We start from the raw sequence: 26,049 nt of genomic DNA on the forward strand, positions 1-26,049 counted from the left end.
TATCAATCCTAGGATCAAGAGTTCAGGACTGAATACACAGAGAACTCTAAAGTCACAAAAAGCTTCTTAAGTTGAAAATCTGGCTGAAGAAATAATTGCTTTGCTTTCACAAAGACCATTTTTATTTTGGAGAAATATTATCCCTTTCACCTCAAAATGCAAGTAACTTGGACACTGAAAAACATCAATCAATTTAACTCTGAAAGTGTACAATGGCTCTTCTGCTTGTCTGCACAGATGTCACATTTCTCCAGCCCAAGGTCAGAATTGCTACTGAATACATGCATGATTTTGTGCTTGTGCTATTCCATGTTGCCTAATTAGAATTTGTTATTCTCGGCTCTTAGCACCCCCAAATAAGATGCCAGCATTTTAACCAAAGGAAATTGAGTAAGGCCATCAACAGAAAACACTACTTAGTTGCTTGCCACTTTAGTCACTACTGGAGACAGCCATGCTTGGACAAGGTTGCTTTCAGTAAATATACTGCTTTCCTTTATCATGTCAACAATGCCCAACAGTCAGTATTAACTGATCTGGAAAATCAAGGTCACTTCTGACACAGTGATTTTACGAACCTTTGAATAGGGTAAGACTGGTGAAATAAAATACTTGTTTTCCAAAGGATGTAAGTTTACAGCTAAAGTAAGCCTTCACTCGGTGTCTCTGCCTTTCCACTGATCCTGGCTGTGGGGGAGTATTTATATCACAGCCCTGCTGAACTGCAGACCTTTTCATAGCGCTCCAGCTTTGCTGGCAAGCATTTCAACCCTAAGGGCCAAGACACCAGCCACCCCTTCCTTCCTCTGTGAGTAACCCTGGAGGGGATGCCTCGCTCACAAATTCCACCCTGAAGCAGGACTCAAGATCCCAGGGATCTGTCTGCTGCTCTGAGGTACAGCATCCCTCTAAGCCTCTAATATTAGGATGATTACTGTCAGCTATTAATGTTGGACTAAGTTTGGGAGTGAACTAAGCATGGTATCACTCGCTTTTTTCTTTCAAAGCTGACTTTTGATTTGTCACAGCAAGTAAGTGAAACCATCTGAATGGCAATGGAGCTATAGTACTCCTGAAGTCACACAGGAGGGGAACTCATCCTTGAAACCAACAGTTCAGAGCAGCTGTACAGTGATACTCATAAGCCTTCTAATTGCAGCATTTAATCAAGAAAAGCAGGGGGTAAGAGGCAAAGGTTTACAAACTGACAGGACAGGACAGTGTGCGTGTGTGAGAGAGAGTTTCTTCAAATTACCTTAAAAAAAGAAAAGACACTGTCACTGCAATTCCCTTTCTTACCTTGCCCAGATGTGGGGTGGGATTCCCATTCCCTCTCCTTGCAGTCCACTGAAAACACCACCAAAAACCCTCACGAGGGGCATAAAGCATTTTGTTGAGAGCATTCACTCTCCAGGCAGCAGGATCCCTTTTGTGAAAATACACCACGCAAATGAAACCTTGGCTCCACTGAAGCCTATGGCCAGGATTTCAGCCTCCACCTGACTGCAATCATTTCCATACTTTACCTCTTTGGCCTCTGTATGTTGCAAGGTGGTCTACAACAGGTGCCAGCACCACAGTACATTAAAATCAATTTCACCTCAAGAACCAATGGCTCCATTTGTAGTGTATGTCAAGTGTTAAGAAGTTTGTTTCACAGCTCAAAACTTACAGCCATGTCAATTCAACATATTTTCCTAAGAGGACGTACACCATTTGTAAGGCTACCTTCTCATTCTCCACTAACAATAGTTCCCAAGGTTCTCATTTCACTAACCTTTTAGTGCACCGCCTTGGCAAAAGATCACAAGCAGGAAGGGTAAATAATGGGATTTACTTAATTCGAAGATGCCAAAGTCCAAATATTCCTGTAGCCAGGTTATAACTCATAGCATCATCAACCATTCCCTAGATCTGCTCTGCTACAACACAGATACCAATTACTTTGTTATTTTTCAGCATAACACCAAGGAAACCAGGCAGGAAAAATCAATAATAACACTACGATATATTCACTACTCACAATTACCTGTTGTCATTTATCTTTTCTATTGCTGAAGCATATGCTGAAGCATATATATGCTGCTTAGCGTCTTTTTTTAGCGTTCTACTCATTAGCCAATACCCATAAACAGAGGTATTTATTTTTAATAGTGCTCTTTATTAATATTCCCTTATAAAATTCTACAGTTTTGTACACTAAAAGTCCCTAGTGCTTTGTTTTACAGAAGTGTTAGGATAGTGCTTTGGGCAATTACTCAATAGTATTGGAGTACAGGAGTTGTTAACCTATGGCTCTGAATCAGCAAAACTATAAATATACCCTAACACATTATTTAATTAAAAGAATGGTAAACTTCCAAACATCTGTGCTTTTACAGATAACCTTCTGCAAATACACCCAGACAGGGACTTTAGAGATGGGTAATGGAAACAGGTATCAGAAGCAGAGAACCAAGCAGAAATATTGACATGGTTGGTGATTCTGGCAAGGGAAAAAAAGTTTCCTTCAATAAAAAGCAAAAGATTTTGTTTTTCTTTCTATGTACGAAACAGCAGATTTTTATAGGTGCTTTCAGTCTACTCTGAAGCTGTGTGAAATACCTTGTCAAACAAATCTACGAAAGTACCAATTTGGCTGTGAAGTTCTGTCATTTTCTGTTTTGTAATCTTGTCCCTGGCGAAGCATAAGAAACTGTACAAGATACACACTTTGTAGCTCTTAAGAGAGTGTAAGAAACACTTTCCAAAAGGCACTGGCTCAGTTCTCGTGAACCCCTTTTTCCCTCTTTTATGACTCCTCAGCAACTCAACTGGTTGCAGACTGCTCTGTAGAGCCGTCCCTCCAGCTGGTGTTTGCCTCATGACAGAGTTGCACATGGATTACAACTCCCAGCAGTCACCAAGCACTGTTTAAATGGGATTTAAACAGAGAAGAAAGAGAGAGAAAGCACATGTATGTGCACGGCACATGCATCTCATCAAGAATGAACACCAAATCAAGTTCTGTTTCACTTACCAATATCTGGGAAAAAAAAAGATCAAAAAGTTGGACTCTCTCCCCTTTTTTGCCTGTAGAATACTTCCAGGCATGTGCTTTTTTTGCTTTTGTTCTGGGAAAGCACAGCTTGGGATTCTTTGGGATCTTTTAAAAAGGCATCTCCTAGAATAAAACCTAAAGTTCTGTTTCTGCAGAGAGATGAAGGCACTTGCGTGTTCAGCTAGCTGGGCAGCAAAAGCAGAGAGCAGCAGTAGGTTCTGTGGAGTAACAGGAGTGCGGAATTTGTGTTCTGGGGCAAGAGTTTCATATTTCTTTCTGGAAAAAAAGGCATTAAGTAAAACAGAAGTATTTTAGCTCTGAAGAGATGTAACTGAGTAAAAATGCAATGTCTAAATACATTTGAAAAGGTAGAACTGAGTAACAGACAATTGTGGGGGAAGACGGAAGGAAAATACTCAAATGACTAATGATGATATAGGAAGATGGGTGATTAGATGATCACAGTATGAGAGTTAAGTGGAGGGCTAAGAACAATAATAAAGTATGAAGACAATGTATCTCAACAGAGAAGTATAGTCACCCTGTGCACAAGCACATGGAGAGAAGAAACAGGACAGGAGACAAGCCTCAGCCCTGCAAAAATACTGTACACTCTCCACATGACATGTGCCAGTAGCAGAATTAAGCTGATACCTGAGTCTTCGCTTAAGTAATTTAATAATAATAAATTTCCCCTGTGAAGCCCATTTTAATGTAGGAGTATAAGGTGGTCACAGTGTAAATGAAAATGAGTTCCCAAACGCTCTACACAAAACTTTCTGAGTCTTTAGCATCACAAAGTGTATATAAACTCACCCAAGTGGACACAGCAGATCAGTGACATTAAAACAACTGATCCCTAACCCTGAGTTTTCTATTTTTAGTAGAAAAACTACAGGATAGGTCTATTTGGATCTATTAGACACTAACTGGATCTTTTTGAAAGAAGAAAAAGACAGGTCCCATACAACCCATCTGAAGGCTAGATGAAAACACATTTACCTCCTACAATGTTCTAGTAGTTTTGAATATCAAATACATCTTTTGAAAGTATGCCACCAGGAAGGTTTGTGAAGATACCTTGCAACGGCTGAAAATGTGCACTGGTTGGAAATTTACAGCAACAGAGTTACCAGTGTGACACTTGTATGATATAGCCAACAAGCCACTACGTCAGAACATTTTTTCTGCATGAAGATTAAAATTATAAAATTTGCTAATGAGCTGATAGTGGACACCACGGCGATATGCCAGATATTCTCATTTTCTTTGGATCTTCCTTTAACTGCAGGCACGAGAGCTTTATATTTACAAAATGTGTCAGTACACATACGTGAGTTTACAGTTGCAGACCATTAATTTGAAACTCTAATGCAAAGAAAGAAGAGCTTAAAATTTCAGAACAGGCTTCCATTGATCCACCAAAGAGTGGACAGTACTAATAAAAATACTGTAAAGCATCTAAAGATGGTATCCAAGGAGTTTCCAGTAAGAGGATGAGCTCCTTGGGTCTCAGGGCACTGAAAAGCTCTCTTGTTATCCACTCAGTGAAGCAGGCTTGGTATGCTTGCTTCAGCTTTGGCACGCAGGTGGAAGTCTGCATTTATCGGCCAGATCCTTACAGATGTAATAAATAGGTTCCCACACGTTTCTTTAAAATCTTAGCAAAGGTATGGATGTGATTATTACAGTTTGTGTCTAAAAACCTCTGCCATCATCAAAGATCTTCCTGCTTTAGCTGTGTTGCAAACCAGGACCAAAAGAGCTTTTCCTGCAAAAAATGTTCATAACCCAAGGCCATGCTGCACATTACTGAACTAGCTAACAACATGAAAACATGCTGCTATGTGACAAACACGGGGTTTTATATGAGCTAATTTACCCTGCTTCTGCTGCACTGGAGCATTTCACACTCTTGTGGCTAGATTGTTTCCTTTGAGTTAACCTGACTCATTAGGTCAAGCTGCACGCACATGCCCTCAGTACATGAAATGGAGCACAAATAAATAGAGATACGGGGCAGTGTGAGGAGAGAACAACAAACAACAGTGGTCATCAGGATGTACGAAAGGTTATAGCACGTCACTAGTTTAGTGATTTCTGAGGGCAACAAAAGAGGTTTCAGGAGGGATCTGAGGGTACAGAAAGAGGAATCTGTTCACTTTCTTTGCAGCAGCAATTGATGGGATGCTTTGTAGAGAGGGGACAAAAAAGAAGCAAAACCAGAATGCCTGTAAGCTCCCCCTCCCCAAAGCATCACCTTATTAGGCAAAATAAAAATTAATTTGGGGGATGAGACAAAACCAAAGCAAAACAATATTTGGGACATGGGCAAATGATTTTGTCACCATGCCTGGAACTTAGTTTTGGAGGGAGCTATCTCTCTATCTATGCCTAAGGCCATGTGAATATGTAAGGCCACTTACCAACATGATATTCAATGCGATCATTTCAGTTCAGGTCCATTTGAGGTCTATCAGGCTCAAGGCCCTGCTTATTCTTTTGTTTTCTTTTTTTCCTGAAGAAGCCTAAACTTGCATCTGAAATGTACTTGATTTGACACAAAAGCAACACAGGAAGAGTCTATCAAAAAAGAATATTAGTCCTTTTCACAACGCTAGGCTTAACTGTACATGTGTTTCTGGAAATGTTTAATAGAAGAAAAGTATGTGAAAAAAGAAAAAAAGAAAAAACTGCAGGCACAGCTGATGTAAATGTTTTGGGTTTTTTTTTCTTGGCTTTTTTTTTTTAATATTCATTTTTATATTGCCTAAATCCCTAAAGTCAGTGTCTGGACTCTGTCTGGAGGCTTCCCAAAAATCACTGCTTGTCAACACCCTTTCCACAGAAATGAGTCTGTTTACCTCCACCAGTGCATTGTCAAGTCATCTCTTCCCATTTGCATTACAGTTCAAATTGTTATCCTTACACAAAAGTCTAACCCTCCCTTTCCTTATCCAGGAATCCCCCTAATATCTGAAGTCCATGTTAAAATAATTTATATCAACAGAATGCCTTTCTTCAAAGTGCATCTCTACGGAGATCACAGTAAATATTTAGACGGTACTTATTATGAAAAGGTCAAAATTTGGCCAGTTGATAGCAATGAATGAAAGGGAAACTAAAAAAATTCCAACTGGATATTCATTCACTTTGAATCCTGATCCAAAACGAACTTTTTGCTGCAGAGGCACTTGATAAAAAGTTTATTCCTCTGCCTCAACCATCTACTCATGGCATTTGGAAGACAGACACAGGTGTGATACATCTGCCAGAGCGTGCCAATCTCCTGAACTGTCTTTGACAAGTTACACAGGATCCCTGAGAAAGCCTTTACATCACCCAATGATTGAGGGCATCTGCGATATACTACGTCTAGTGAAGTTTTGCTCATTGGCAACTGGAAACAGTGACAAGCTGAGTGCTCAGCAGTTAAAAAAGGCACTGCAAGACATGAGGGACAACCCAACTTCTTCAGGCTTTACAGAAAAAAAGTAGTAACAAGGGGAAAGTTGATACACAAACCAAAGATGCATTCACATCTAATGCATTTAGCTTTCTGTTTCTAGCAGTCATTGGCATTCACTGGTGTGTGGAAAATGACTTATTGATTACATTCCTCTGACCACTGTGCATATCCCTTTAGCAGACCCTTTCCTCTTACCACCATAAATGGGACCATCTTTGGCAGTCCCAGCCAAAAGCATCAGTGATTCCAACCGCTCTGTCATATTTCTAAATGGTCCCTCCCAGCTCAAAGTCCTGGTAAGTCATACCCTGATACATGAATGGCAGCTGTCTGTGTTGTCCCAGTGCTGTAGCTAAACCTTCCAGTCAGTTGCCTGTATGTCAACGCACAAAACACCCATTTGAGGAATTCTGGCATATAATGCTGACCCTCACAAAAACCACAGCAAGTACATCAACTGCCCGCACATGGACGGTTTCTCCCAGAAGTTTCCCCCCAGCCATCATGGCCCTGACACCTGCTTCCTCTGAAAGCAAATCACTAGCTGAAGTAGCTGCTGGATGCAGATGTTTGCATCCAGGGTATTCTCAGTCATAGCAAGCTATGCTATCAAGGGTATCAAAGATAATTGTCCCAGGCATTAGTCTGGAGTAGGAAATCCTTCACAAAGCCATATTTAAGAACTTAATTAAGTCAGTCGTCCTTTTTTTTAATCTTCATCCAGCAGTTAAGCCAAAGTAGAACTAATTGTGGTCGCTAATACTAGAAGGCAAAAATAAGAATACTTCTTGAGAGCTTTCCAGCACACAAACTGCCTGTCATCCATCACCAACTCCCTTTGGCTGTTCTTCAAGTACATATAAGTCTTCACTGTTGTGAATCTCTACTGTTGTGAATAATACACCTTCCTATGTTTCTGTTTTTACTCCCGTGTCCACCTTCCTCTTGCACTCATTATGGCACACAGCTATTGAATTATTATAGAGGTGGGTGGCTTACCTTTAGGGCTAGTCAGAGTCTAATCATGCCAACTTTTTGTTTACAGTGCCTGAGCTGTCTGACTCTTTTGAGAGTCACTTCAGCAGTCAAGATTAATTTTGGTCTTTATGTTAAGCCTAGAAGCCATCCAGAAGGCATCTAACAAATATGTGAAATACAGAGATAATACCAATAAGCACCTTCGGGAAGACACAGAGAAAGAAAGGTCAGGAAAAACACCTAAATACTACCTTGCATACTCATCTGCAAGCCCTTTCAGACAACTATGTGCAGGATAAAGGACTGTGGTAACCTTATAGGATTAGCACTTCAGAAGAATTGTTTAGAGTGAGGAGTGAATGTCACAACATATGATCAGTGGTGACACTGTAGTATAAGAAGAGGCCCCAGTAGGCTTTGCTTCATAGCTATGAAAACAGTGCACACAGCAAACTTGGCCCTATCACTCACCTGAGCTCTTCCTAAAACCTCACATTTCCTCTGTTTCCAATTTCACCTTCATAACCCCCTTTTTAATCTCCCCCAACACATGGAAACAGAAACTAGGATGAAGAGGGAAATTCTGCCAAAGATTAGAGGTTTGGAAATTTACAACTGTTATCTAAGGGAAAATTATAGTGGGAGCCAATTGCTTTAGTCAGAAGTCTTTGTTATTGTAAAGAAGCTTTAATATATGCTTTTGCTTTCTAAATCAGAAGGTCAAAGTGTAGTATTTTATGGGTCAAACAGGAGAAAAAATAAAAACAAAAGCAATTCAACTCCTAGTCACCCAATCTGGAAATTTGTAAAACTAAGGTCTGCAAAGCACTAACTTGGTAACAGATGTAGTGAATTATAAACATGAACTTGTCACAGATTTCTGTAAAAAAACAGGCAGGCGTCCTATTTTAAAACACTTTTTTTTGTTTTCATTATTGTTAATCCACCTTTCCCCTTACAGCTATTCAGTACAAAGCATGACTGCAAAGTAGTACCAGTTCAGCAATCTGAAGGAAGGAAAAAAAGGAGTGTTTTCAAAAATTACAGAACAGTGTTCCAGAAAGAAAATCTGATTTAAAAACTCATTTCTGTTCAGCAGTCAAGTGGTCTGTTTTGAATTTCAGTGGCTCTCTGTAGCACTGAGGTTTCTGTGTCATTGCATACAGAAAAAGCTGACGAGGAATGGTGCTGTCTTACTCTGTTCCTAACCACAACCTGGTAGATAAAGTCTGAAGTCACAAGTCAGCTGAGAACTCTACCAAGACTATTAAAATGTACTGGCAAAGCTGGAAGGAAGAAATTTAAATAAGGCCAGGTTAGATGTTTCAAAGGGATGAGTGACTGATCCTGTTTTATGTTATGCCAGGCAATGCTAATAGTTTAAACACTAGCTCTGTCAAGTGAGAAATAAATATATTATCGTCTGTGAATTATTAAAATTGACTTCACCTACTCACCTTTAGACTTTTCTGGCTGAACAGAAAAAAAATCAAGAAAAAAAAGTCTTGCAAGGGAGGCATGCACTCTTAATCAATTACTAATGTCTTCTTGAATCCTGTTAATATTTTTCATATTGTCTGCTTTGGCGAGCTCAGACACTATATGTGAGGAATGAGCAAAAATTCCAGCTGATCCTAGGCGTAAAGCTCTTTAATGTTTAAGTCTCCCCTGCCCTGCAGATAATTAGTCTCCTTTTTCACTCACCCAGCTGGGACATCAGACAATTTGGGGAGCATCCAAGATGGGCATGACAAGTACTGTGATGTTTATGCCACAGAGATAATTTTCTAGAGTTTTATTCAGCAACAAAAAAACACTTTAAAAAGTTGTTTAGATCTACAAGGCTCAATTTCCCCTGCAACTCAAACATACAAGCTCTCCTTGAACACTAGGGAAGTATTAAGGATACAAAAAAAACCTAACAATGTAAAATATTTTTAAGTTCTGATAAAGTCAGAATCATTGCTACAGGTTTTTAGTTGAATACAAAAATGAGACATGAAGATATGGAAGGTGGTTAAGCACTCATCGTCATCACAGGGTAGCAACAATAACAAAGGTCCCACATTTTCATGCCTCCATCATGAAGTTGTTAATTTACAAATGACGATTCTAAAGGTGACAGAGGGGAAAGGTAAAGGTTTATTTATTTTTTAAACAACCACTTCCAAACCTCCACTTCCTTTCAACCGTTTGCCCCTTTGAGTGAATCTGTAAGTGGTGAAGAGCAGAGATACAAGTCTGAACAAAAAAATTCTCATAGATTTTTTGGGGGAGACAGAAGACCTCTAGGAACAATCTAAAAATAAGTCTGACTACCCCAGAGAAGTACCCTCTGATCACCCAAATTAGGCTTTCCTTAGAAAAATTGAAAAGCCAATTTTTTTTTCTCTTTCTCTTTTTTATTTTTTATCCACGCAGAATACTTTTTGACTCTTTTTTTCCATAAGTAAAGTTAAAACATTCCACATTTTCCTAGTGGAATAAATTTCAGATAACTAAAGAAATAAAAGACGAAAGTGAAAGGAACCTACTGTCAGTTTTGGATGGTGAAACACTTGAAAACATGAAATGAAAGCTTTTGGAGACAAACCCCCAAACCCCCCTGCCTCCTCAGAACTGGCCACCTCTTTCTGCATTTCTCCTAACCTGGTCCATATGGCCCTTTCACACTGCCCTGGGGTGTCCCTCAGAGGGACAACTGCACTCTGATAATGTCTTCAGCAGCACAAAAGTAACACTGATACATATTTTGCATTGGAATTTGAGATTGAGTGGCTTAAGTCCCATCTTTCAAGCAGCAAAAATATTAGGTGCCATGGCATACCAAGGCTTGAGACAACTATGCCCCCAGTGAACCACTTACTGGAAGATTTCATGCTGAAAAGGCTGATGTCAGGGCATCTGCTGACCCAAACTCAGCAGAAGCTGCTTTTAACAACGCTAAAACCATCTCATGGCTTCTCAGATGAAACACCCGAACACTCTGTGCCTGTCATCTTCCTTTGTGCACCCACTCACCCATAAAATAAAATACAAACAGCTGAAGGCAGGCAAGCTCTTGCGAAGGCTGGACAAATTAGACAGGAGTCTAGCCCTTAATTCCAGATTTGCTGAAGGAAACCTCACCTCTGTCTCATATCCTCTGTATTCAAAAGCCATTTTTATTTTCCTATAAATCATGTCATTTACGGTTCTGTGCTGCCATTCTAAAACCATTGCAAGAGTTGAGTTGGCACAGCACACTTAAAAGAAAAGGTTACAACGTGGTGGGAAACACAGTCAAAATGTGAACAGTATTGTTAACATATTGCTTGACTTTTAAAATCCCATTGTAAAATAAAATAAACAGCTTCTGAAGGGGAGACAGATCTTCAGACATGCTCCCACTTTTGAATGTGAACCAGCAATCAGGTCCGTAAGTGACCTCAACCACCTCTGACACCAAGGTCTTTAGAAAGCCCTGGTGGGAACAGTTTTGTGTTGAGCCACTCTGCCAGCACTCCAGTCTCACTGAGCACTCCAAAAGGTGGTCTGAACCACAGTACAGCTCTTTGAAATGTCTAATCTCATGTAGGAAATGGGGAATAGGCTGTAGGTAGCACGGACGGTTGGCAGGAAGGAATACTCGGCAGCTGTGACAAATGTGTCTTTGGTGCCACCTAAGCCTGGACTTCTGTCATGGCTTTTGCCTCCTCCAGGCTTTCTCCCACCCCCATGATTTTCCTTCAGAGGCTTTGCATTTCCCACCACATCTGCTGGAGCACGGGGAGTGTTTGTATGGGACAGGCATAGGACAGGCAGCGATAAGAAAACAAGGGATGGTCCAAATGAGGGTGAGACAACAGACAGAGATAACAAGGGGGAGGAGGAGGCCAAATGGCAGGCCAAGAGAAGGGGGAGGCAAGGAGGTAGGAGGTGAGATAAAGAGACTTTCTGTGCATGAATAAACATGAATAAGTGAAGAGGTGGCGGTAAGACCCCCCACTGCCAGGAAGGCAGAGAAGAATTACAGGCAGGAAACGTCACTCCAGGAGCAGTTGATTAAAACTACAAACTGCATGAACTTGGTCTAATCCCTTCTTGCCTGCAAAGCCACCCTAAGAGAACCTGGCTAAAGAAACTGTCTAGAGCTATTTCAGCATCTCCGCTCCAAAGTACTGTGCTCAGGTACAATAGGGCAAGCAAACAAAAATAATCAGCTGGCACCTCCTGAGTTCCCACAAATGTTTGGGCTGGCCCTCTCAGTTCCCATCACAGGTGAATTGCTTTGCTTCATATTAAGATGCAGCAATGCACGTAAGCACTCTTAGCTCCAGTAGGGAAACTGTCCCTATTAACTATTCATGCCCTTGAAGTGAAGCACTTGCTTGGATGCTTGGCTGAATCAGGGCCTAATTAAGGAGGTAAACAGCCTTCTATCTTAATTCATCTCTCCCTCAGCCTTAACGCTCCAGTCATTTAAGTTTAATTTAAAAATCTGTTTTCAGGAGTTGAGCCTGGATCTGTCACATCCAAGGTTACCATTAACTGCTATGTGTCAACAGCATTTAGAAAAATGAGCAATGAATTAAAACCACGAACCCTCCTCCCTGGATGACAGCTTTATCTTTACACACTAGTTTTTCAATGGGGTTGCAATTCCTTTACCCACCCAGAGTGGAAAACTGAGTTGCCCAAAGTCAGCCAGAGATTTCTTCAGCTAGTCTGAACATTTCTTTAGAAAAACTACTGATCTTGTAAATGAACATATGGTGCAACACCCAGGGTGCAAAAGCACTCCAGCTTAGACCCCAGGAGGAAAGGACACCCTCTTCCTCTGGCTAGTCTTGTCAGATAGTTGTGGTATTAGGAGATCAGAAAGCAGACTCAGAGAGACAGGCTGATGTTCTCAGGAAGATCAATGAAGATGTGAAGGTCACAGATGACACATGGCTGGTTTCAAAACCTCAGGAATGACAGCAGGGAAAGAGGTGGTGAAGGAGGAAAGGGAACAGAGCCAGCTGTAGAAGTTGCCAGAGAAATATTTTGTTGGAGGCACAGCAGAGGAGGAGCAGGATGATGCAAAGAGAAGCAACTGAGTAAAGCACAGCATATGAGGACTGCAAACAGTGGTGTCCAGAGGGATTCCTTTACTGGATGCGCCTGTCTAATACTGATGTAATGAGCTAGTTATGAAGCAAAACGTCAGAAATGTGTGTGGGAGTGTTGGAGGGGCACAAATTAGGTATCTGCTCCTACAAGAAAAGAGGTAAGCTGGGGCTCCTGCTAAAAGTCTGTTAAGAGGATTAAGCAAGACAGTGAACAAGACTGGACACGAGCCTGCTGAAGCTTCTCAGGTTTGGTGACATATTGAAAGGAAAACCTGGTAGCAAAAATGATCTTCCTGTCTTCTAAGGAACAACTAAGATGAACAAAATCAGGATGAGATAAAAAAGTGGAAAGCTACTTGTGGAAGGATGGTTGTGACCACTAGGAATTGCAGCAGAGCACAATGCCATCAGGCTCCCCTCTGAACTTTGCTGCCGCCTCATGATCTCACTCAAGCAGCAGTCTGCTCTGCCATACATGTGTTTCAGAAGCAGAAACAAAGTGATACTATTTTTTTAAAACTTTTTTTTCACGTTTGTTCAGAAACATTTAAAATATGTTAAGTGCTCTGTGCCTTGCAGATGTTATACAGAGACAAGTTACTACTAATCGTTATTTTACTTGGCTGTATTTGACATGTATGTTTTCAGAGATACCTCTGAAATGTCTGATATGTGACATCTTAAGTAAAACAAACAAATAAACAAAAAAAAAATCTACTGCAGGTTTTATTAGCAGGAGGGACCAAGAAAAGGAAGAGCGTGGCAAAGCAATGCAGAGATAATGATGAGTTTGAAGTAAGGAAAGATATAAACATTTTGGCTGACACAGCAGCAAAGTCAGCTTGGAGGAGAATTAAGGATGGCAGAGGTAATCATTTACCAAGGTAGTAGTTTTCAGATGTTGACATACATTTTCAGAACAATGAGGAAAAAAAAAAACAAAACAAACCAGATAAGAGAAGACTATCAGAATTACACCAACTTGCAACTTTTTTACCTGGCTGCTAGTGAGGAAAACAGACAGGAAAATCATCTGAAGATTATTCTTCCTTGAATGCTCCCATTTCATTTTCATGAGTATTAATACAGGCCATATATTGACACTGATGAGCAAAAAGATCCTTGAGGAAGGGAAGCACATGTTTCCTCGTGCAGATATCTGAACAGTTTACAGTCACAGGCGGCTCTGAACTTAACAGTAGGAAATGAAGCTTGTATGAAAAATAAAGTGGAAGTGCGGGGCATTTAGGGTTTTGTGATCATGGTTTCATTAGACTCTAAATGCTCTTTAGGGCAGGAACACTTAGAGGAGTTCAGAAATGTTTTTGACTTTAAGAAAGCTGACTTTGGGAGAATGCGATATGCCCCAAGGAATTTTTACTGGAATCCTATGAAACATGGGAAACATAGAGTTGAATTTTTAAAAAACATCTGAACAGACTGAAATTTAAAGCCGTCCTGCTTAATTCCAAGGAGGAAAAAGGGCAACCGAGGCCAAATGCAGTTAAGTAAAGAGGTAAAACTTAGTGTAAGCAACACATCGAAGACTTGGGAAATTTCTTATACATATATATATATGTCTATCTGTAGATATTTAGATACAACAAGCAATCCTTTGAAAAGTAAAGAACTTGGTAAGGAGGGATACAGAACTTCTTAGGATTTAGAAAGAACAGTGTTAAAGAATTAATTCCAGGAGGATGAAGTATCTTTTAACACTGCCATGAATTTTTTCTCCTAACCAGTACATGGAGTTTCATTTATATCAGTGCTAGAACTGACTGGGAGAAAAATGCTTAATTCCTTAAGGCATATAACAAAAGGAAGAAGTTAGCAAGTTAGCATGCCCTTTTGTCTTTGAAGAAGAATAATAAGAGGCCAGATGACTGCTTGAATATTAGCATCACATTGTGACGGAGTTTCTAGGGCTTGCTTAAAGGAAGTAAATTTGCATTGATGTATGTATATCCTCAGAGTTGCAGCCATGCCAGCCTATAACAAATGTGATGCACAAATACAACCTGCAGTTCTTTTCCTTGGCGAGCTGTAGGACAACTGCAGAAACAGGTGGGAGCGAAAGGAAAGAATTCCCTGTAACACATGCAGAGCATTATACTCAGAGAAAAAACAACATTTACATATGGTTCTTTTTTTTCCCTTTTAAAAAGTAACATAAACTCCTACCTGAGAGATACATACATCTTAAGTTCTGCGACGACAGAACAGACAAGTGAGACCTGGAGCTAATCTTCATTGTTGCAGGAAAGGGCAATGAAATGAAGCAAGCTCCTATAGAACTGTTAGCTTAATATCTGCCATGCAAAAATAATATAAGCAATTTTACTCAAACACCTTAATGGGCATAATTTGATCAGATTTAATTGTGCAATTCTTGGAGGGAAATTTCTGCATGCAAATTAATAGTAATTATCTTGCTGAAAGATAAGAAAATTAAAGATAGGCCCTAATTCTCTGAAAATTACCCAACTTCAGGGGTTGAGAGACCTGATGCTCCCAACATCCCAAGCTGCAGGGCTGCTTGTTTCCAACTGACTGAGATGGCTCAATGAATTTTGGTTTTAACTTTTAAAAGAAATTTAAAATTAATTTTAATATTATTTTCGTGAATACCAAATAGATTATTTAAATCCAAGTATAGATTAAGTTGCCTACCTACAACATGAACATTCTGATTGTAACAAAAGTAGAAAAGACTACTGAGATAATTTCTGAAGCACCTGCATTTTACAGGTAAGTAAACTGTAGTGGAAACTTATCTTTACATGCCTAGGGTAGCAAATGAGTGTAAAGTATGACCTTATTAGCCATGTGCTAAAAAAGCCTGCAAAATGCGTGAAAATATCTTTCATAGCATATCAAGTTCAGTATAAAAAGCAAACTTGCCATGAAGCTCCTGTGCTGTGCTGATTTTAAGAAATGTAGAAGTAATAATTTTTCCCTGATCCTTGCAGCAGGTTAGAGTCTCCAAATACAATTAAAAAAGGGTCAGAAAAGATACTGATAGGAATCCGATACAAGCTGAAAGAAACGATACCGATAGGTTTGTAGTTGGCAAGATGCAAGGAGGGAAGGAGAGAGAGAGGCATTAGAAGCATTAGCAGGAACAATTCCCAAGGCCAGTAAATATCAGGGGGCCCCAAAGCAGTCAAAAGCAGAGTGAAGAGATTTAGAGTCAAGGCATTCAAAGGGTCTACTTAGTTTGACCAGAAGACAGTCTCACATTTCAAGGTTTCTTCTTCAGTACAGCTAAGCTTTTCAATGGGAAGCCTTGACCCCAGGGATCACTAACTGAAGAAAACAAATGTGTTTTCAAATGAATATATTGGCACTGTCAGAACTGACTGTACACGAGATTAAATGATATTTATTTTCACTTTCCAGAATACCATGTTAAATTTTAGAGAGACAGACAGACAGAAACGTTTCCAAATAAGACATGAGAATCTGAGCATCAGATTTTCTGTGTCAGCCGGGATTCAGCAGCAGAATTCCTGTTAACTGATCTGGCTAAGCCTCCTTCCAAAATGTCAGCCTGAGGCTTTCTTGCCTTCAGTGGTCTTGGTGAGTGTGGTGGGAGGGGACACGCGTTGTCAGTCCATTTCAGTTCTCTCATTGCTTTTCCTTGCTTTCTCACGATGGATTGGATTTTGGTCTGGCATTTTAGAATTGCACAGATGTGATTCCCTGACTGAAACAGGCTGAAGTTTGTGCCTTTGATAAGGAACAGAAATTAAATCAGAATTAAAAAAATGAAAGTGATTCTGGGTACCCATCCTGAGATGCTGTAAAAAGGAAACTTTGATTGCAGGAAGTGGATGTCACATCTTTATAGAGGAGTTTGTTCACAGTTCATCTGCATATTCCTTAAGACAAAGGTACTTGAAAACCCATTTTGTGCTTCTACCTTGATCACACATGAGCAGCGTCACAGCCGTCTTGGGTTCCACAGGAACCAAGCAGGGATGGTGTTAAATGCAAGGTAGGATAGGGGCAGTGGAAGAGAGAGATGGACCCCAAGGGAGGGTGGCCTACAGCAGGCCAGATAACTTCAGATGAACATCAGATGTCTGCTAAGTTTACGCGCAGTGCTATTTCAAGGCCACTTTCCACTCTGTATTTGAATGCATCCCTGTACTCATGTATGGACCCATTAGCAATTTCATGAGCAGTCCTGAGAGACATGTGCTTATGCACTGTCCCCAAATGGACAAGCGTATAGTGAGCTCAATTTAAAATCCAGATTTTTTTTCCCAAAAGGAGACTAATAAGGACCGAGAGGAGACCATGGGCACCACTATTTCAGCAGAAAATGTCTGAGCACATGAATAAGGTGGAACTACAGCGAGGGCTTCAGAATAGCTACATATTACCTGTAAATTTTAAGGCGTGAGTATGTAGTTGTTGGTAAGAGGCATGACAAAGCAGGAAAGTGGGTCTTGCAAAGCGCAGACTTGTTGGGTCAAGTGTCCTTTTCCTGTTTGGCAAGTCCTTTTGTCCCTGTGTCCTCCTTATCATCCTGACACCTTACCAAACCACAAAATGACGGACAGCTCTTAATGATTTCCTAGTGTTTGATTCTGATACACAGGCCCAGCCCTTTTTTGCATAGCATGAAAGTCTATTCCTCTCTGAATTTCCTCTTTAGAACCCATGTCCACTTCCACACATGCAGCTCCCTGCTCCCTCCCTGCAACCCGTAGCAAGACAAACGTGCTCTCATCACACCTTGCTTGAAGCAGGCAGCTGAAGCCAGCACTTCTGAACAGACAGACTGACAGCCAATGCTGCGTCAGCAGCCAGCAGGGCTGGTATCACCCTTCCCAGGAGAAGAGAACATCCTCTCCGGGGCACACCCACTGCCCACATTGCACAACTGGGGCTATTGTTCCCTGTGTCCAGAAACCAGGCTCCGTCCTGGTCCTGTACCATCTCTGCGTGTTGCCACCATCCTGCCTGACTTGGAAATACTGCTGGGTTTTTTTTCCTCTCCTAGCATGCTCATTAGGCAATCTGAGCACAGGGGTTAGTGGCTCGGTCCTGCTGGCAGTGTGTGCTGGTTGAGCGCTCCCAGCAGGGTTCACTCAGGCATTCCTGGGAGTAAAGATGTGTTCTGCAAATGAGCATTTACTGGGTGGGACCCTGCAAAGCACCCAAGAAAACAAAGCACACGTGCACTTCTAAAAGTGGGCATTTTGTGGTACCCACAGTTACAAAGATTTAAGCTGAACAGAGGATGGAGTTGAAACACCATCATGAAGACACAGAAGGAGGTACTTTAAAAATCAAGCCTATTAGTGCCCACCTTCTTCTGCTTTCCCTTCTTGCAGCTGGAGGAGAGATGACCACATACACCTTCGAGACCAGAAGGAACAACAAGTCGTTTCACACTTTGTTTTGTTTCCCATAAGGTGATGTTTCACCCCCCAAGCATCCCCTCTCCCATTCAGAAAGGGTGACGAAGCAGAGTCTCTGTGACAGGGCAAACCTGCTCCTCCTGGGCAGTGCTGCCTGCCTCCTTGCTTGCTTGCTTGCTTGTTCCCAGCTGTGAGGGGACCGACAAGCAGGCTAATTTAGAGCTCTAAAAGCTGGCAGCAGGAGTGCAATTAAGCCGTTTTCACAGACTGCTGGCCAAATGCAGCAATTTATTGGCTGAGTGATTGGATTATTCATTTGCAAAGCTAAGAGAGGGCTTTTTCTTACCACTTCAGTTGGCCTGTAGTACTTGTGATTGACTGTCACATGAATCTTGCCAGTCTCTTTGCATCGCCCTACTTCATTTTCATTCTTCCCTTCCCACCTGTAAAGAAGATAAACATTTAATCAACCCATAATTACTTTAGTGCTCTGATCTTACCAACATTTGGCCTGCTTTCATTTACTTGAGGCTGGTGTCAATTCTCCCTGCAGGACAGTATAAACTCATTAGCTATAGGAACAAAGGCAGAGTTTAGACTTGAATGGAGCAACAATGGCTTTTGAAGTCTCTTTGTTTTGGTTTTTGATTCAGTGGAAGGTCTAAAATACAGGACTTCCAAATTAAACACATAATGCTAGGGGAAAATAAGCCGTCCTGATTTCAGAATGTCTCATGTATCTGCAAACAAATATGACAGTGAGGTTTTTTATTCGTGGATTGGTTTAAAGTTGTTTTCTTAAAACATTTTTAATTCTTGTATTTTGGCCAATACTTTCAGGAACTCTTTAATCTGTTAATTTTATGGACATGAAGCTGTGTTTGAATAGCATTAAGCTGCATAACTTAATTTGTGCCTAACTAGGAAAAACAAAACGAAAACAGTTTTTGAGTTTTCAGTCCTAGCTCGACATGGTGCTTCACATACATGTACTGTAAACAGTACTTACTACCTGAGAGCTGAAAGCCTGCTACTTCGTCCAAATTAGTTTCATATGCGTTGAACAGTTTGCAATTTGCTGTAATTTGTGTGATCGGTTGTGCCATGAACTATTTTGTTAGCAACTGTCCTGTCTAAAATTTCTGGAGCAGCAGCAGCAGAACCATTTGGTGGGTGGCTAGCTCTGCCTTTGGAGAGGCCAGCCTGCAGCCTGGAAGCCTGAGAACGATGCTCCCCCTCGGAACAAATGCTTCGGATGACACATGTAGGAACTTACGTTGGTGCATCAAACCTAATCCATTGAACGTACAGACTCCAGAGTTATGATTGCAACTTTATCCTCTCTTTGCTTTTTGTCTCTAAGTATATATCATGGGGCTACGAACCAGCTTGGCATAACCTTTACTTTTTGTGTTTAAGTAAAATCTGTGTAATTTAAATCAGCACTGTGATTTAGACTATTTAGCGGCAGTCACCAGCAATGAAAGAAAAGCGCCTCTTGCCTCCCACTTACTAATTTTACTGCCAGCTTTCAGGATTTTGTAACAGATTTGATTTCTCCTTGCTCGCCTGCCTGCCCGCCCGCCCCTCCCCACCCCCCGGAGCTCCTAGAAGAATTTAATTCTTTGACAATCTCAGCCTTCATTTTTGAGTTTCTAGCCCTGAGGGCTAAGGAGGAAAGTCTGAAAAAGTGACCTCTGTGTACCCATGAAGGTTAAAACACTGAAAGGCAGAAGGAAATACCAAATATGCATTATTACTAGTTTTTAAATCCCACATTTTTTTAAGCACAACTCATGACTTTTGGATGACTAGCAAAGCTTGTAGGATGCTTGATACTGGGAACACTTCACACTGAAATAATTTCCAACAGATAATAGCTACAGTGAAGTCAGCTGTTAATAGTCATGCCATGATGCTAAAGATGATTTATAATTTAAATTTTCTTTCGATCTTTTTCGTGGTTGCTCTGTTTGAAGCCTGAAGTGCAAAGTTTTCATTCAGAAGCCAAAACTAACATTAGTCCCTCCCTTTAAAGGGCAGAGGGTGAAAATGTGCAGGACTCAAATGAGCTTAATAGAAAACTAACCGTCATCAGTAAAACAACAGGAAGCGCTTAGATCAGGAGACGTCAGTTGTTGTTGGAGGTCACTGAGCAGAGAACCCCATTTAACACCCAACAGGCTCCAGAAGGCTTGGCCGAGCCAGTAAAGACTCACTTAATGTCGCTATCAAAGTTATATAACAATAGAAATAGCTTAAGAAGAAATCTCCACCCGCTCTGTTCAGTCCAGTAATGTGAAAAGTTCACAAGGAAAAAAAAGTACTTCTCATTGTGAACAAAGTAGCATTTGATAGCCGCACTTCTAATTACTCCTGGCACCTTGGTGCTCACAGCCGGGGACACCATACTGCTGATAAAAGGGATTGTGCTTGGGCCAGCCTGACACCAGGAGCAAGTCATCCATTTTGCTAACCAACTCCCCCTCCCTTCTGCCTCTAACCACAAGGAAAGGAAATAAAAAAACCACCAAACCCCTCCTTAACATAGTCAAATTGCAGTCAGAACTGTTAACTGGAAAACGTAATGCCAGATTATTCTGAAGCACAAGCGTGATGGAAGAGGCGTGGAGAACCCTCATATTGCTGTGGTTTTAGAGAGCTCCAGCCACAAGGACTACCCAGCTTTCTGCTCCTTAGGGTGGATGCCCAAGTAGGCAAGAAAACAGCCTTGTGTAACTTGGGGGAAACATAAAGGCTCCTTGGCTAAAGAAAGTTTGGCTAACCAGGGCTGGGCTAAATTTACAGAGGATGGGGAGTGGATCCCCCCAACCCCTAGCTGGTGTCAAAGCCCAGGGCTTCCAGGTAGGTGTCTGCTGGCCTAGTGTAGGCTTTTCACAAAAGGCTGGTCCTAGAGCCTCCAGGCAATGAGCCTCTACAGTAAGACCGTCGCCTGCCCCACACTGGGGAGCTTCACCCTTTCACTGAAGCAAAAGATGGGTTTGCTCTCACAGCTGACAGCATCAGCCATATGCCAGAATGCTCTGTACCAAGACAAGGATGCACATGACCACGTGTCTGGTACTGACAAAGCAGGTCTGATGCCCTCTGCATCTATGCTTCCACATCTAGTGCCTCACCACTGGAGATGGGTGCTTTGGGAATGCTTACGCCAATAGTCATTGTCAATTCTTGTGGATACCACTATTAACACTGACCTAATAAATTTCCATAAATCAAAGTTAATCACATTTCAAATGCATGTGCAAGTTTACTTGTTTAAAAGGTTCTTCGTCTCAAGAACTTTTACGCTCTGCATTTACAGAAGGATAGACTCCACTTAATTTAAGGCTAATTCCATATCTGCAGATCATAACTGTTATACTACTATCAGCAGTGATGAATACTTCTTTTCCTCTTCAGCTCTGGAGACTACAATTATTTTTCATTTCCTATAGCTGTTCAGTGAGACAGCAAGCTTCAAGCTATAAAACCATCCCCAGGTATAGAGGATTTTCTGAGGATGAAGAGCTGGCGTACCCACCTGCTGGGGTGTGAGGTGGGCAGGGAAAGACACAGGGGAGCCAGGATGATTGAGGAGGGATGGGAATAGCACTGCAGTGGACCAAATGGTCCAAATGGCTATAACTGAGAAGCAAACAAGGCAAAGTACATATATTTTTGAGGTGGTGAAGAAACCAACTAGAAATGAAACCTTTCACAAAAGCACAGATAAACTGAACAAACAAATGCATTTCATCTCCTTGCTTGAACTTTACACAGAAACAGAATAGGTAGCATTTAAAGAAAGTATTCAAAACCACTAGTAGCTACAGCTGCTTAGCCTCTTTAATGAAAATAAAACTCATGCACACCTTTTAAGTCAAACATATGCAAGTAGAAAATACTTTCTCATTTGAAAATGAACAATAAATTCATTAAAAATACAATTTTAGGAAAATTTTGCTCTTTCTGCTCAGCTAATATGAGATACCATTTGTGTAGCCTTTTTGGATTTGTGGCCTGATTGCTGCTATGGACACAATTTAGCCAAATCACTTCATTCTGTCCTGGCACTTAATAAACAGCAAAACTGACACCATATAACAGACCATTAATGTCTTTTGCAAGTAATCTTTTGTAGGGAAACTTTAAATATGACTCTTCATGTGATCATTTGCCACCAACTCCACCACCAACCTTGCCAGCAGCTCTGATGCATCAAAAAAATCAAGGATACAGAGGTTGCTCAACCATGATCTTGTGCTTACACCTAAAGAACAAGTACGCTACCATAGAGGGATATACTTAAAATTTTTTTCAAATGCTTTGATGAATCAGGTCTTCAGTGTTTGTTCGCTAAAGGAACACAGTTAAAACAATGCTATTGTTGTTATTCTATTCCCAGCGTTGTCAAGCTCAAGTTTCAAACATCTAAACTGTGACTCCCCACATTACAAGACTTTAAAAAGGAATACACTCCAGCATCCCTACTTTTTGGTTTCCTTCTTCCAGTTCATTGGAAATCTTTTGAAGCTCTTATCCCTTTACTCCAAATTGTGAAAGTTGGTGTTGAGAGAAAATGTTTTGTCAAAGAATATTAATGCTTCTGAGAAAATCAAACCATTCTGGAAAGAAAAGTTTTAGTTTCAAGTAAGTTCCATTACTGCCAACCTGAACAAAATTATATGAATAACATGCAAAAAAGATGCTTTGACAATTTCGGAATGGATTTTTTTTTCTTTCAGAATGGCTCTAAAAAATTCTTTTAAAGTTATTCTGTCTTTAAAAGGGGGTTAGAAGAGAAACAAAGCAGTTCAGCTGACCTGAAATCAGATATTTTCCCAAATTTGCATTTGTGACAATTATTTTAATTTCATTTGTGGGGGGGAATGTGGAATTTCCCATGAAACACCATATTTAATTCCCACCCAGTCTTCCTATACGAGAAACTTTCATACCTCTTATGATATATGAAATCAGATAATTACATTGTTACAGTCTTCAAACCTTAATTTGAATTCTGAAACAGTTACTATGTCTGCCTACAGATAAAACCTTGTATCAATATAAAAAGTAATGAGAGCCTGCTCAGCTAGAAGAGTTAATTCTCCAGCTGAGGTGAGTTAAATGCCCCCCTAAAACATCTTCTCTACAGTGAGAAAGGTGATAAAATTGGTGCTAAGGGTCCTAAGCAACGACCCTTGCTCGTGTGGGTTCACCCAGGCCAGCATTCTTCACCAACCTGATTAGGTTCCTTTCAGCTATCACTCTTCAAAATGCCTCCAATTTCTGTATGAGATTCTCTTCCCTTCCTCCTCACCTAAAAAACTCAGATTTTCCTGAGCTGTTAAATACAACTCATAGCACTGGCCAGCCAGCAATTTTTGGTGGGCAAATGCCAGACCTGGAAACAGCAGCTGTTTTGATGATGACTTTTGATGGGTCCTCTTCCATGTCCCCACAGCACCATTAACACCATATTGTTGGTTTTCCATTCGTACAGCAATCCTTCAAATCTCATTGTGTTTCTGTAACCCAACCTTCCATTTTAAGGTAAAAAGTAAAAAAAAAAACAAACAAAAAAAACCCCACCCCTGGAAAAACCGTCCTTCCTCAGTTCAATCTCAGTTCAACCTTCACTGTCACTGAAGAGGCCACTGCTCCGCTTCTGCTAGTAGTCCACCTCATTAGACCTTAAAGCTTATCTGCAACCTTCCCCCATTTTAGGGTGATCTTTTATAAGACCTACTGGCATGCCAGTTAAGATAAAATTTGCATGCAGAGCCAGATGACTACAGTAAAATATTAGTTTTTACTGAATTAATTCTGGTCCTGGAAGCAATGAATATTTCTGTAACAAATGTGCATGTATTTTTATATTAATAAAACCCACAATAAATCTTTCCACTGCTTGAATAGTTTTTTCTTTTTTTTTTTCCTCTTTTTTTCTTTCCACATTTGCAGACAGCAGTCTTTGTAGCACTCTGCAAAGAAGTCTGAGTGCTGTAGTGGTTTCAGGCTATCTTTGCAATCCTGTTCTAATTTAATAAGATTAATGACAGAAAATTAGTCAAGACAAGCGTTTGCCTGTTTCGTTTACCCTGCTGTAGTTCAAATTATAGGCGGGAAGTGTTTCCCCCAAGTACTACTTAATTACTAATAAGTAGAAGGGAAAGTAAAAGGAAAAAAGTGTAATCCTTACAGGGGGAAAATATTTGTAGCTTTGAGGCTTTCCTGTTAGTACAAAGGACTGAATTGGAATGATTCAGAGGACTATATAAATATAATTTGAAATTTCTCCCTTGAAAAAGAAATATTAGAAGAAAAAACACACAAGGTAGATAAACCTCTGTGTGCACTTTACAGTCAATTTCAGAGGAAGAATCAGTCTTATTGCAGCCGTACATTTCATTAGTTACAAAAATGTAGTAGAGTTTCTCTCTCTCTTATCTTGGCCAGAAGACATAGTCCTGACAAGTGCTAATGACTAGCTATGACAGAGTATTATGTTATCTTCTTGGAAGGACTTTTTCAGCTGTCCTGGATTTTCAGCTGTATAAGTTAATGTGAATTGTTAGGAAGACAAAAAAACTAAAAAATGTTTTTAGTTGGTTGATGGGGCAGCCAGGATGGCTTTTCTTCTTGTTCTCTACTCCAATATCAAGATGTGACAGCTAAAGATTTTGTTACATTTGCAACTTTTCCTGACAAAGCACGAAGTAGGGATGGTTAATGGCACATGTGCCCTGTGTTCTCAGATGTGCTATGAACTCTGCCAACTGCTGCTTGCCATGACATCCCTCCTGGCCACTTACTTCATCATTCCATCAATTTTGAAAGGCACATTGTACAGCAACCCTGGGAAGCTGTGCCGTCACTTACAGCAGTGGAAAGGGCTGCTCGAAATTTCCCAGATAGGTTTTTGAGATTGAAAAATTTCATAATACCTGCAACCCTGCAAAAATACCCCAAACGACCAAACGGTTCAAGCAGACTTTGAGGAAGGGAGATAGGAAGAAAGCAGCTGTCCTCGCAGGAACTCATTTAGCAATTGCACTCTGGTGAGCTGTTTCTTGGGTGCCTCATAAATTGTAAAGAAACAGATCAATGGGACTCACCAGTGGGGTCCTACAATGCTGGAAGGGAGGATTTTGCTGCCAGGCTACTCCCTGAAGAAGATATATTCAAACTGGAGGAGGTGGGAGTAGAAAGCCCTTGGGGGTTTCAAAGAATGTGAGAGGTTACCAGCTGGCCAGCCAAGAAGCCAGCAAGGGTAAGGAGAGAGCATGTCTGTGCTGCAAAAGCATGGGCTGGGCTGACACCTACAAAAATTATGGAGTTTCTTAACAAAACTTTAAAAATCCTGAGAAATATTTTACATCTCGAGCAATCTGAAAGATGAATGATGGCTAAGGGATGAGTAGTAGGTCTGTTGTGACACTACACCCACCCTGGAAGCAGGGAGAACGAACAGTTGGTTTATCTGGCTAGACTATACCTAAAATGATCAGAATTACACCACTGTCAAAATGATCAGCAACAGAATTATCATTAGCACCTAAAATGCTACCTCAGTCCCCATACTATTTGTATCTGTTTATATCTCACCTGTAAATGGCTTAAGGAATTAATAACTTATTTACAGTGAAGAAAAATTTCAGAAGAGCTGTGGGGATTAGCAGCCCAAGCCCCATTTCTGAAGTGATGTAGGTTCCTAAAAATTCATGTCACTAGATGTCATGTGGATTATTATACGATTTTTGAAAATTACTTTTATTGATTAGTAAAAAAACAAAGCAACTATGTATTTGTACACACAAAATATATATGCCCTACCTCATCACTTGCAGTCATACTGTAACGTTTCCCTGAGACAGAAACTTGTGACTGATTGATTCAATCCAAACACTGACCACAATAGTCACCAATATGAATGATATGCAGTCCAGCATAGGGAGCCATATGTGAGCAAAAAATTAAACAAACAGGACACAAAATTTTGTGTTTTAGGACCAACTAAATCTAAAGTAATCCTTTAATATCCTTTTTATAACAGAAGCTATTCATAAAAGTACCTTCACTTTTATTTGT

The 26,049-nt window shown here is 40.6% G+C and overlaps 1 protein-coding gene across 3 annotated transcripts in view; it reads right to left on the reverse strand.

The window, feature by feature from the left end:
• GMDS (GDP-mannose 4,6-dehydratase) overlaps positions 1-26,049 on the reverse strand; it is a 423,518-nt gene that overhangs the window by 53,882 nt on the left and 343,587 nt on the right. For all 3 annotated transcript variants that reach the window (XM_075084163.1, XM_075084161.1, XM_075084162.1), the window contains one exon: positions 18,302-18,398. In XM_075084163.1, the coding sequence (XP_074940264.1) occupies positions 18,302-18,398 (97 nt within the window). The remainder of the gene's footprint in view (positions 1-18,301; positions 18,399-26,049) is intronic.

This window comes from Phalacrocorax aristotelis, chromosome 2, assembly GCF_949628215.1.
Source record: "Phalacrocorax aristotelis chromosome 2, bGulAri2.1, whole genome shotgun sequence".
Lineage (NCBI taxonomy): Eukaryota > Metazoa > Chordata > Aves > Suliformes > Phalacrocoracidae > Phalacrocorax > Phalacrocorax aristotelis.